The sequence below is a fragment of the Phacochoerus africanus genome, chromosome 8, assembly GCF_016906955.1.
Source record: "Phacochoerus africanus isolate WHEZ1 chromosome 8, ROS_Pafr_v1, whole genome shotgun sequence".
Lineage (NCBI taxonomy): Eukaryota > Metazoa > Chordata > Mammalia > Artiodactyla > Suidae > Phacochoerus > Phacochoerus africanus.
In genome coordinates, this window is record NC_062551.1 from 60,704,211 (window position 1) to 60,717,109 (window position 12,899).

At 45.9% G+C, this 12,899-nt stretch overlaps 2 protein-coding genes across 2 annotated transcripts; both read right to left on the minus strand.

Moving 5' to 3' along the window:
- Positions 1-743: 743 nt before the first annotated feature.
- LOC125132851 (olfactory receptor 5-like) lies at positions 744-1,682 on the minus strand. The gene has a single exon (XM_047790650.1). It carries the CDS (start codon positions 1,680-1,682, stop codon positions 744-746), a length of 939 nt encoding a protein of 312 aa, XP_047646606.1.
- A 5,935-nt stretch (positions 1,683-7,617) lies between these two features.
- Positions 7,618-8,556, minus strand: LOC125132852 (olfactory receptor 5-like). Its single transcript, XM_047790651.1, has one exon. The coding sequence runs from the start codon at positions 8,554-8,556 to the stop codon at positions 7,618-7,620; it is 939 nt and encodes a 312-aa protein (XP_047646607.1).
- Between the last annotated feature and the right edge of the window lie 4,343 nt (positions 8,557-12,899).

The following is a 12,899-nucleotide window of genomic DNA, read 5'->3' on the forward strand; positions in this document are numbered from 1 at the left end:
GACAATACATAAAATATATCAGAGTTTTAAGTACTCTTGCAACTTTTCTGTAAGTCTGAAATTGTATAAAAATTAAAAGACAACAAACAAAAAAATAAAACTAAAGGAATCCATAGTTGGTCATGATTTTTCTTTAATACATAAATCTCTACGTTTCCATGTGACACTAAAAATCTGCTTCTTTTCATTTCATAGCCAGATGTTCCTCTCAGATGAAGGTAATATGACATATTGTATCCATTCATTTGTTTGATGGACACTTTGGTTATTTCATAGCCGGATGTTCCTTTCAGATGAAGGTATTAAAATGTATTGTATCCATTCAATTTTTTGATGGACACTTAGGTTACTTCTGATTTTTTTCATTACAAAGATACAAGGAGTATCATTGCACATATTATCTCTCTTCACTTGTAGGGACAAATAGAGACACTTGGGAAATATTTGTCCGTCTTCTAGGAATTGAATGTGGGATTGTTATATTTGTGTGTCTCCAATTGCTAGCAAACGAGCATCTGGTCGTGTGTACTAATGACGTAGTTATGACTCATCTGTGAGGAGTTGCTTTCTCCTGGACATTGCCCACTTTTCTCAAGGGTAATTCAGCATTTGCTATTGATGGATATAAACTCATGCCTACTAGATGGGAAATACATTTCTCCTACATTTCCTTTGCCTTCAATATCATTATGGTGTTTGGGACCATGAAAAATTCAAGTCAGACTAACGTCCCAAGGCCAGGATCAAGGCCAGTGGAGGGTTTTCTGCAGCGCTGCATGGACCTCCTTGTTCCTCAGGCAGTAGATGACGGGGTTGCACAGGGGCGTGGCCACCGTGTAGACGACGGAGAGAACCTTGTTGAGGTCCATGGATTTGATGCGGCTGGGACGGCAGTAGATGAAGAGGGCCGCTGAGTAGAAGATGCCCACCACCACCAGGTGGGACGCGCAGGTGGAGAAGGCTTTGTGCCGGGCAGCAGCCGAAGGCATGCGGAGCACGGTCAGCCCAATGGCTGAGTAGGAGGCCAGAGCAACGAGCAGTGTCCCACAGAAGATGACGATGGCAGAGATGAAGTCCACCAGCTCCGTCAGGGCCACGTGGGTGCAGGACAGGTTGAGCAGAGGGGAGACATCACAGAAAAATTGGTTGAGGACATTGGGGCCACAGTAGGACAGGCTGGCGATGCATGCTGTTTTGACCACCGAGACCAACAGCCCCCCAATCCACGACGTCATGGCCAGGCTCAGGCAGACCTGGGGCCTCATGAGCAGTGGGTAGTGGAGTGGGCAGCAGATGGCCACATAGCGGTCATAGGCCATGGAGGCCAGGAGGGTGCACTCTATGCAGATGAGAGAGACGAAGAAGAAGAGTTGAGTCATGCAGGCTGTGAAGGAGATGAGATAGGGTCCCGTCCACAGCCCCACGAGCAGGCTGGGCATGGTCACTGACACGTAGCACATCTCCAGGGAGCTCATGTTGCCCAGGAAGAAGTACATGGGCTTGTGGAGGTCGGTGTGACGGCAGATGAGGAAGATGATGAGCGTGTTCTCCAGGAGGGTCAGCAGGTAGAGGGCCAGGAAGATGACAAACAGGATGTCCCTTATGTCCAACCTTGTGGACAAGCCCAGCAAGACAAACTCCTGGACTCTGGTCATGTTGCCCACCTTCAAGGACCTCTCCATCTGTGGAGAGACAAAATTTGTTGACATTCTAGTTTCTATGGAGGCACAGTAGTAAAAAAAATTGAGAAAATATTCACGGCGCCTGTAGAACCCAGGCACCGAACACCCAGCTTCTCTTGGAAATGGGCTGTTACAGAGAAAGATGCTTTTGTTACATGAGATAAAGGCTGAGCGTGAGAGAAGATAATCTTGGATACTCTAATTGTTCTTCTTAGTAGTCTAGGTCTTTAACCAAACAACTGGACTGACTGAAAACTGGGATACCACTTGCCTCCCAAGGTTGTTACAACAAATTAAATGAAGCATTTGATGGCAAGTTGCTCTACAGAATAAATTAGAATGGTTGTCATTTCTATTCTGAAAGAGGTTCTTTCTGAATTAACTTTTCCCTCTTTTCTACATGCTACGCAGGAATTTAGGCGTATTCTATAAATCCAAGACAGGAAGCTCTCTCTTTCTGTGAAAATGCTTCTCTTCCCGTAATGCAATCTTATATTCTAGATTATATTATGCTCAGTTACCATGTTCAGTAAGGACGAAGGGGCAGCTTCCTTCCTGCGTTGGATTCCCACAAACATGCACACACCTTTCAGCAGAGGGTTGAAAATGTAATTTATGTACCCAATCTGTGTAATCACATACAGACATAAGCATTATTTCTCCACTGTTATGCTTAAGGAACTTGAGGCTCACAGAGGAAATTGTTACGTAAACTGGGGCACACAAACTATTCTTGAAAACTTCTATAATTCCACTGAGTCCACAAGCCAGTAACATGCCAGAAATCCTAGTTATATTTTTATTCTATGCCAAAACACAGCTATGAGACTCAGACAGGTAAAATCACTTGCCCGAGATCACACAGCCAGGAAGCGCCAGGGTCAAACACAGCCGAGTCGCACTTCAGTGCTATGCCAATTCCACTGCACCACATTGCCACGATCAAGGCTGTGGAGCCCCAAAGCCTTTTTCTCCTGAGATACAGAGAGCAGAGAGCTGGCAGATAACTCAGCGACAGAGTCCTTCTGTCCATAGGATATAAATTACAGAAGCCAATCAGTGACATTCACTGGGCTTCCATTTCTATGCTAGGAACATGGAATACACAGGTGACTGGAATGGAATTGGTCTCTGTGCAGGGGGAGCTGACTTCTTGTGAGAAAGAGAGAGAACAGTTTCTTGCGGACCCAGCCTTTCAGGCCCCTCTCTGTAATGACCACGTGCTGTGACCACGCGCTGATGCATCCTCTCATTTGGCATCACACTCTGTCTTTTTCGCCAAAATTTATTCCTTCGCTAAGAGAGGCATCAGTTTCCAAACATTTGTAAGTGAGCTCTGGATCGTCTTGTGAAAACCTACAGTATCATTTGTTCTTGGCATGTTGTCACATGTCTGTTGGAGAAAGTTTCAAAGTTGTGCAAGAAATCACCAAATCATCAAAGGATTTACAAACCAATACTCTCATTTTCCAGTATACTGTGCAACCTGGTCTTACATGCTCTTATTTCACACTTCTGGTAAGTTTTATCACCAAATTTCTATCAAGTCGCTATAGGTAATTGTTAACATCCATTTTTTTCTTTCTTTTTTTTTTTGCCTTTTCTAGGGCCGCTCCTGTGGCATAGGGAGGTTCCCAGGCTAGGGGTCTAATAGGGAGCTGTTGCTGCCAGCCTACACCACAGCCATAGCAATGGGGGATCTAAGCTGCATTTGCAAACTACACCACAGCTCACGGAAATGCCGGATCCTTAACCCACTGACCAAGGCCAGGGATCGAACCCGCAACCTCATGGTTCCTAGTCGGATTTGTTAACCGCTGAGCCACGACGGGAACTCCTGTTAACATCCACTTTTAAAAGACTGTCATGTCTGCTTGTCATTGTATAGATCATTATAAGGACTAAGATTTATGTAATATAAAAATAGCGGTATAGGATCAATGGGGGAAATGAATCCAAAGCCTCAACTAGTTTAAACCAAAGTGTCAGGCAGTTCTTTGATCTTTTATGGGAAAACTGCCAATTAGGTATGCAGTGACCATGTTTGTGGCAAAAGTGCTTGGGCAAAGATGTCTATGGCAAGGCTTGTATGGCAAACCCATGCATTGAAGCTGGGTTTAGAAGCACAAAAAGCAGAGAGAGATGAGGATGGAGAGGTGGTCAAGGATCAGTCCATAGAAAACCTTGGGAATGTCATTTCCCCCAGTTATTTGCCACAATTAACAATGCAACAAAAGTTCGAGTGTTTCTTAAGACCCTTCTTCAAAATAGTATTCCAGGCGCTGTGCCAAGAATTTTCCATGTTATTTTATTGAGTTGTCTCAAAGAACTTTAAAAAATGATATCATTATCGTTATTTTTCAAGGAGGATGACTGAGTTTCAGAAAATAAAATGTCTCGCCTCCTTAATATTTCAGAGACTCAATGTTTGAATCAGTACTATGTGAGAATTGCCATCTTACCTCATAGGGTTACTGAGAGGACTGAATAAAAATATAGCCACATATATAGTTGCTGACTGTACAACTTCAGACTTTTTACCAAAGTTCATACCAAAGTCAGCCCTGGTTGGGTGGATATGCCTTTATTTTTTCCCCTTTTTAAGGCCTCACCCATGGCATACGGAAGTTCCCAAGCTAGGGGTTGAATCAGAGCTGCAGTTGCCAGCCACATCTCCAGCCATGTGAGATCTGAGCTGCATCTTTGACCTACACCCAGCTCGCGGCAATGCCAGATCCCCAACCCACTGAGCGAGGCCAGGGATGGAACCCACCTCCTCATGGATACTAGTCGAATTTGTTTCCGCTGTGCCCCAAGGGGAGCTCCTTGGATCTATCTTTTGTCCCTGTAAAGGTCTAAGCATCAGTCCTGGCTGATGGGGGGCTGTCCATCGTGCTGAACATGAGCTTCCCAGGAAACTGGGTTTCCGTTCTTTGTATTAGGATGTTCTGACACTTTAAGAAACTGTTTTGGCTGAGGAGAGACTGCCTTCCCTGGGCTAGCCAACTTTGAGAGATAGCAAAGAACCCAGCTAAGAGCATGCCTTCCTTATGCAAACCAACTCATCCAGGCCATACCTCTTCTATCTGGTCCTTGAACCCCAGGGGGCTATTCCTCTGCCCGAGTCATCCCAGGTCCAGGCACCAGGCAATGAGGGGCTACCTCTCCAGTCCAAAGCCTGCCAAAATTATGCAAACCAGCTCATGCTAAGTTCTCTTCTTGGTCCTGCCTTTAACCCCAGTGACAGTGGTGGCCTAAGTTCTTCCCTCACTCTCGTCTCATGACACCCCTCTCTTTCCCAAGCGGCCCTGTACAGTGAGCCTCTTGTCTCTAGGACCTGGGAGTATAAAACTTCCTTTTTTCTGAGTCTCTCCTCTCTCCCCTCCTATGGCCACACCTGAATGACCATCTCATTAAGGCAAACAAAACCCTAGTTCTGTGGTCCTAGTTAGGATTCGACGTAACCTCTTCATGTTCCAGTTGTATGTTCATCAAGAATAGGGGAAGCAACTCTACCTTGAAAAGTGTAACTTCTGTGAATGAGGGACAGCAGAATATTATCGTTAAATCTTGGGCCCAGAGGTACACAGAAGGGGATTTGAACCCTGTTGTCCTAATGACGCTCCCAACTTCTCTCATAAGAAGGCAGATTCTGGTCTTGGAGAAGTCTGCTTCCACTCCAGTCCACAAACATCATCAAGTAAAGGCTTTGCTCAAAGAGGCAGTGCACCAGGAGAGGCGGGGTCTGGCCTCCAGGTGTTTGGACACTGAAAACTTTCCATCGGCATGACTGAAAGAAGCATAAGTAATCCATTAGCCTCTATTCCTAATTTGTAACGTAGGAGTCATTTTCCTTCCCTTAGAATTAATCAATTCCGTGTAATAGTAGCTACTATATACCAAATCCCTTGGGATGGTATAACATAGTGGTTAGAAGCCACTTTGAAGCCAGATGTACATGTGTTTCAGGATATCTCTCCCTTATTAATAGATTGTCTTCAAGAAGCCACTTGACCTACTTACCTAGAGAAGAAATGTCCAGTAGAGCATGTTCATATGCTCTATAGAGATAGGTCTAAAGTAGTTAGAGTTGGTACAGAGAATGCCTTGGGTGTTCTAACAAGAATGGTTCTTTCTATTGTTCCTCGTCTGCACCCACAGAGAACGTGTCCCCTCACTGGATAGCTGAGCGACAACAGGTGCAGACGCCTTCGTGCTGATGCTGCACCTGCAGAAGGCGCCGATGTCCAGGTGGATCTGACTCCTGCCCAGAGGAGGAGAGTCCAGGGAATGGAGGACTTGCCTTTCAGTCCATCTGGAAAGGACCTGCCCCTGGTCTTGAATGAGGCATTCACTCTAACGAACCCCCTCACTCTTGTTTTTGTCTGCAGTTCAGGATGCTCTGCATTGCTGAGCTGACTAGCCTCACAGTGAGAAGGAGGCAGGGAGGCAGGCTTAAACTGGAGCCCTGGACCTCAGGGACCCCCGCTGGTCTCTGTGGATTAGGAGAAGAGGTGGAGTGGAAGATGTTTTTCCTCATGTGCTGCAGAGGCTTGAAGGGAGGGGAAGCCGAGGAAAGTCAGTCTCAGAGCCACACGTAGTGGGGGTCATGCTGTGTTTTCTGGTTTCTTCCCAAATGCCTGTCCTTGTGCTCAGAGCCTGGAGTATAAAGATGAGAAGCTGTTCTGCCCTTCCTTTATCAGATCCTGGGTTCTGGGGAGCACAAGAACATGGAGCCCCATGTTCATAACCTGCTCTGAGAAGCACTAATTCATCTGAAGACCACAGGAGAAGGTCTTTTGGGTCTATGTACACTCGTAAAATTAAAAGTTAATAAAGAATATAAAAGTATTTCATACTGTATTTTACTGAGTATTTTATTTAGCATACACATACCAGCCAAATTTCCAGGTCAAAATATACAAATCTATTTATTTTTAGTAGCCCAAATGCTCTTCTTAGAATGAATGAGTTATGTTGAATTCATGCACAGGATGGACAGGTAGGTTGCTTCTGATTTTTTTTTTAATCTTTTTAGGGCCGCACCTGTGGCATAGGGAGGTTCCCAGGCCAGGGGTCTACTTGGAGCTGTAGCTGCTGGCCTGCACCACAGCCACAGCATCAGGGGTCTGAACCACATCTGGACCTACACCATAGCTCACAGCAAGGCCACATCCTTAACCCACTGAACGAGGCCAGGGATTGAACCGGCAACCTCATGGTTACTAGTTGGGTTCATTAACCACTGAGCCATGATGGGAACTCCTGTTTCTGATTTTTTATTACAAACAAAGATGCAAAGAATGTCTTTGTACATATCAATCTCTACTTCTGGGGGCAACAGACACATTTGTGAAATATCTACCAATCTTCTAGTGATAAAAAAGGTGGGATGGTTAAATGTACATTTCCTGTTTTACTAATGAAGTCAAGCAACTTGTCGTAGGAATTACCAGTCAGTTATCATTCATCTTCAATGATTTGATTTCTCATAGACATTATTCACAATTCTCTTTGGTAGATAAGATTTTTGCTATTTCTTGTTACAAAACTCACTATATATTAGGTGAGAAACATATTCCTTTAGTATTTAACTTGTTTTTCTTTTCTATTTTTAAGGCCACACCTGCAGCATATGGACGTTCCCAGGCTAGGGGTTGAATCGAGCTGTAGCTGTGCTGGCCTATACCACAGCCACAGCAATGCCAGATCTGAGCCACAGCTGCAACCAACACCACAGCTCATGGCAGTGCCAGATTCTTAACCCTTTGAGTGAGGCAAGGGATCGAACCCATGTCCTCATGGATGTTAGTCAGGTTAGTTACCATCATGCCACCAGCAGAAGTCCTAACTTGTTTTTCAACATTGCTTATGGTGTTTTAATCCATGAAACGTTTTATTTAGGAGATGTGGGGTTACTGTCCCAAGACCAGGATCAAGGCCAGTGGAGGGTTTTCTGCAGCGCTGCATGGACCTCCTTGTTCCTCAGGCAGTAGATGACGGGGTTGCACAGGGGTGTGGCCACCGTGTAGACGACAGAGAGAACCTTGTTGAGGTCCATGGATTTGATGCGGCTGGGACGGCAGTAGATGAAGAGGGCCGCTGAGTAGAAGATGCCCACCACCACCAGGTGGGACGCGCAGGTGGAGAAGGCTTTGTGCCGGGCAGCAGCCGAAGGCATGCGGAGCACGGTCAGCCCAATGGCTGAGTAGGAGGCCAGAGCAACGAGCAGTGTCCCACAGAAGATGACGATGGCAGAGATGAAGTCCACCAGCTCCGTCAGGGCCACGTGGGTGCAGGACAGGTTGAGCAGAGGGGAGACATCACAGAAAAATTGGTTGAGGACATTGGGGCCACAGTAGGACAGGCTGGCGATGCATGCTGTCTTGGCCACTGAGACCAGTAACCCACCAATCCATGAGGCCATGGCCAAGTTCAGGCAGACCTGGGGCCTCATGAGCAGTGGGTAGTGGAGTGGGCAGCAGATGGCCACATAGCGGTCATAGGCCATGGAGGCCAAGAGGGTGCACTCCGTGCAGATGAGAGAGATGAAGAAGAAGAGCTGGGTCATGCAGGCTGTGAAGGAGATGAGATAGGGTCCCGTCCACAGCCCCACGAGCAGGCTGGGCATGGTCACTGACACGTAGCACATCTCCAGGGAGCTCATGTTGCCCAGGAAGAAGTACATGGGCTTGTGGAGGTCGGTGTGACGGCAGATGAGGAAGATGATGAGCGTGTTCTCCAGGAGGGTCAGCAGGTAGAGGGCCAGGAAGATGACAAACAGGATGTCCCTTATGTCCAACCTTGTGGACAAGCCCAGCAAGACAAACTCCTGGACTCTGGTCATGTTGGCCAACTCTGGAGACTTCTCCATCTGTGGAGAGACAAATAAGTTTGTTGACATCCTTGTTTCTGCAAAGACACAGTAAACAGGAAAAATGTTCACGGCACCTGTAGAACCTAGGCACTGAACACCCAGCTTCTCTTGGAAATGGACTGTCATACAGAGTGATGCTATAGATTTATGAGTCAAACTCTGGACAGGTGATCATTGTTTTACTCTGGTCACTCTTCTTACTAAATCTGTGTCCTTACAGAGTGAATTTTCACAGCAAACAGAAGGAAGAATAACACTGGCCTCCCATGAATTTGATACAATAAACAAGGCATTGGATGGAAATTGCTTCAGATAAGAAATAAGAATGGTTATTTGGGTTCTGAAAAAAAAAACCAAACAGTTTTGAGACCAGTCTTTCCCTTTCTTTTTACACTCTGCACAGGAATTTAGGAGTTGTCTATCCATCTGAAGAAGAGGAAGACTCTCAGCTCTCTTGCTCAAAAACGTCATTCTTGTCTTAGTGCGAGTTTACTTTGAGAATTGTATTAGACTGTAGGTCATCATGACATTGATCATGCAGGGCAAAGAGGGAGGAGTTCCTGCAAAAATTGACGTGTCCTTGAGCCAAAGGTTGGTCATGTCATTTGCTGTGTCCATATGCGTGATCACGTAGTCCCATAGGCAGTATTTCCTCAGTGATACATTTCAGGAAGGACGGAGTTTATGTAAATTGGGGTGCAGAGTCTCATAACTAACACATCTATGATTTGTCAGTACCTATGATGCATCAGGAAGCTGCCACACAGCCTAGTTACATTCTCTTGTTCTATGTATAGGGCATGTATGGAGATCACACAGGTAAATTCACTTTCCCAAGACCACACAGTCAGGAAGCAACAGAACAGGAGGAAAACACAGCTGGGCTTGACCTCAAGTCAATTGCACCACATGGTTACAATCAAGTGTGAACAGTTTTTGATACTGTGACATGGAGAATAAAGAGCTGGCAAATAACCAAACTAGAGTCCTTTGGACTGTAGGGTTTTGGTTACAGAATTCACTCAGTGACCGTTGTTGTGCTTCCCTTTATGTGACAGGCAATGGGAATACCTGGGATTGCAAGGCAGATACATCCCTGTCGGCAGTGTGCCAGTTTCTTGTGAGAAAGAGACGATGAACAAGAGAGCCAATGTAATGGCAAGGCCATCTGGAAGGTATTAGAGTTATGATGAAATATGTGCAGGACCCTGTGACAGGGCATGGAAGACAACAGAAGCTAAATGCCTGAGGATGTAAGATAAGACCTGAGGGACCCCCAATGTGGAAAGCAACGGGGAAGGCATTCAGGACAAATGAACAACCGTTGCTGGTGTGAAATATCCCCAAACCCTTCAACCGCTTGTCATAGACCAAGTTTTCCAGGCCCTTCTCCATAATGATCACTGTTTTGCACAACGGTAAGAGGTCCCATCAACATGCCTCTGCCTGCCCATTTCTTCCTCAACCCACTTAAGTGGGTGATGTTCAAAATTTCATCCACCGCACTTGATCCCGAGGCCCCAAGATGATCTGACAGCTGTCGGGTCAATGTTTATACCTGTGAAAAGAGGCAGTAGGCATCTCTCTCTCTCTGTATTCTCGTTAGTAATAGGCATTCTATTTTAAGCCTTATCCTTTTTTCAGCCACACCCACAGCATGCAGAAGTTCCTGGGCCGGGGACATACTTTCTGCACCACCAAGCTTCACTAACAACGTATCTTGAAATGAATCCCGTTTGAGCATGGAGTTGACCTCATCCCTTTAATAGAGGAAGAATATTTTCTTACGTGGATGCTTCATGTCCTAAAGGGTCTCCCCAGCTCTCCCAAGGTCACAGGGTAGGTCTGATCCGTCCGTTAAGCCCCAGACACCAGCACAGAGCCTGGGGTAATGACTACGTTTCAGTGAAAATAAAGGAGTCAATGGAGAAGCAGTAACAGGGAGGCATGTGAACGCAAAGACTACAACGCATTTTGGGCTTCTCCCTGGGTGTAATGGGGACACAGGGAGGGTGTGATGACGGTTTAGGATTCACTTAACAAGCACCAACGGCTGAGGGCACATTCTCAACACTGACTGAGCACTTACCACACACCACCTCCGGTACTGAGAACATCTGTGTGTTAACCCATTTATTCTTCACAAACCCTCTTGGGATTGAGAACTTCTAGCACCAGCTCATGGGAAAAGGTCTGCCTTGGGCACTAGATGGGGACGTGTCTGTTCCAGTGAGGCTCAGAGTTACAGGTGGAAAGAGCCTTTATCAAGCCAAGTCTAAATGTCAATATAATTCCAAATTATTTTTTATCCGTGAGTTATTTTTTAACATGTATATTAGTTTAGAAGGAGATACAGTGTTGAATAAGAATCAATTCTCGGAGTTCCCATTGTGCCTCATTGGATTAAGAACCCATGAAGATTTGGGTTCAACCCCTGGCCTCGCCCAGTGGGTTAAGGATCCAGCGTTGCCACAAGCTGTGCTGTGGGTCACAGATGCAGCTTGGATCAGGTGTTGCTGTGGCTGTAGCTGTGGCCAGCCGCTGCAGTTGTGATTCTACCCCTAGCGTGGGAACTTCCATATTCTGCGAGTGCAGCCCCCAAAAGACCAAAAAAAAAAAAAATCCATTGTTGTCCTCCAGAGAAAGTTGGGTCACGATGTTTTATGTCTCTGTTGCTTTGCATATTCTGTTTAACCTCTTCATGCCTCAGTTTGATGTTATTCAAATTTTAGGTAACCATCAATCCCTTGAACAACCTAATTTCTCTGCTGTTGTAACAGCGACGATAGTGGTTAAGCTTAGCCTCAGAGTCATACAGAACTGGGTTTAGATCCCCTTGTCCTGAATGACACTCAGAATTTCTCTCCTTAGAAAACTGACTCTTGATGGGTAGAAATCTTTAATACTACTTAATTCCACTTCACCTCACTAATATTTATCATGTAAAGGCTTTGTGCAAAGAAGCAGTGCACCAGGAGGGGAGGGCAGACAGACATGAACGACCCTGGGTTTCAGCCTCAAAGCGTTGGAGAACTCTGAAGCAGGGTAGCTCCAGGAGAGTCATGTGATCCAGTTAAGCTTCCTTGGCCTCCTTTGCAGTTCAGGAGCCATTGTTTTCCCCCTATAATTAATGCATTCTGGGGGGGATAAATTAGGAGTTTGGCATTAGCAGACACACATCACTGTATACAAAATAATAACCCACAAGGATCTATGGTACAGCCCAGGAAAATCTGCTCAATAGTCTGTAATAACCTATGCAGGAAAAGAATCTGAAAAGGAACAGCTATATGTGTACATAGAACTTAATCACTTTGCTGGACAGTCGAAATGAACATAGCACTGTACATAAACCACACTATAACATAAAATACGACTTAAATAAAACCTTAATGAATGCCATGCTCTGGGAGCTACTGCGTGCGGGTCCTCTTTGGGACGGTAGGACGTACTGGTTAAAAGCAAGAACTTTGAATGAAGACAGACACAAAGGATCCCTTTCCATACTAATTGCATGGACCTCAGCAAGCCAGGTGTCCTATCCGTGCCTTGTAAACGACCAGGCAATCTGGGGTAACTGCTAAGTGAGAGGTAAATCAGCTGCTTTATCTAAAGTTTTTAGTGTCAGTACCTGGAATGCCTTAGGTGTTCTAGAAAAGAAAGTTCCTTTCTGTTGCTGCTTCTCGTCACCTTCGCCGAATAGCAGTTGACCTCCTCATTTGATGGCAGAGGGACAGCAGGCACAGACCCCTTCTTCCTGACACTGCACCTGGAGCAGGCTCTGATGTCCAGGTGGACTGGGCTCCTGCCCAGAGGAGGAGAGACCAAGCAATGGGTGACTTGCCTGTCAGTCCATCTTGGAAGGACCTGCTCCTGGTCCTGAACAAGGCACCCACCCCTCCCACCCTTGTTTATCTTTATAGCTCTGGTAGCTCTGTCTTGCTGAGCTGACTAGCCTCACAGTGAGAAGGAAGCAGAGAGGCAGCCTTAAACGGGATCTCCGGACCTCAGAGACCTCCCCTGGTCTCTGTGGATTGGGAGAAGAGGTGGAGTGGAAGATGGTTTTTTACTGATGCTCTGTGGAGGCTTGAAGGGAGGGGGAGCCAAGGAAAGTCAGTCTAAGAGCCATGCTTAGTTCAACTATCAGGCATTGACAGATCTCTTCCCTAATGCCGGGCCCTGTGCTTGGATCCTGGGGCATGGAGATGGGTGAGAAACTGTTCCTACAAGTAAAACTAGATCCCTTCAAGTGTAGTCTCTATGCTGAAGTGAAGGAACTTTTCTGAATTATCTACTTAGAGTTTAAAAACTTCTTAAGGAGCTTGAGAGAAGTAATAAAG

Excerpts from the sequence above, each read along its gene's own strand:
- LOC125132852 (XM_047790651.1), bottom strand. The coding sequence starts at position 8,556 with ATGGAGAAGTCTCCAGAGTTGGCCAACATGACCAGAGTCCAGGAGTTT.
- LOC125132851 (XM_047790650.1), bottom strand. The coding sequence starts at position 1,682 with ATGGAGAGGTCCTTGAAGGTGGGCAACATGACCAGAGTCCAGGAGTTT.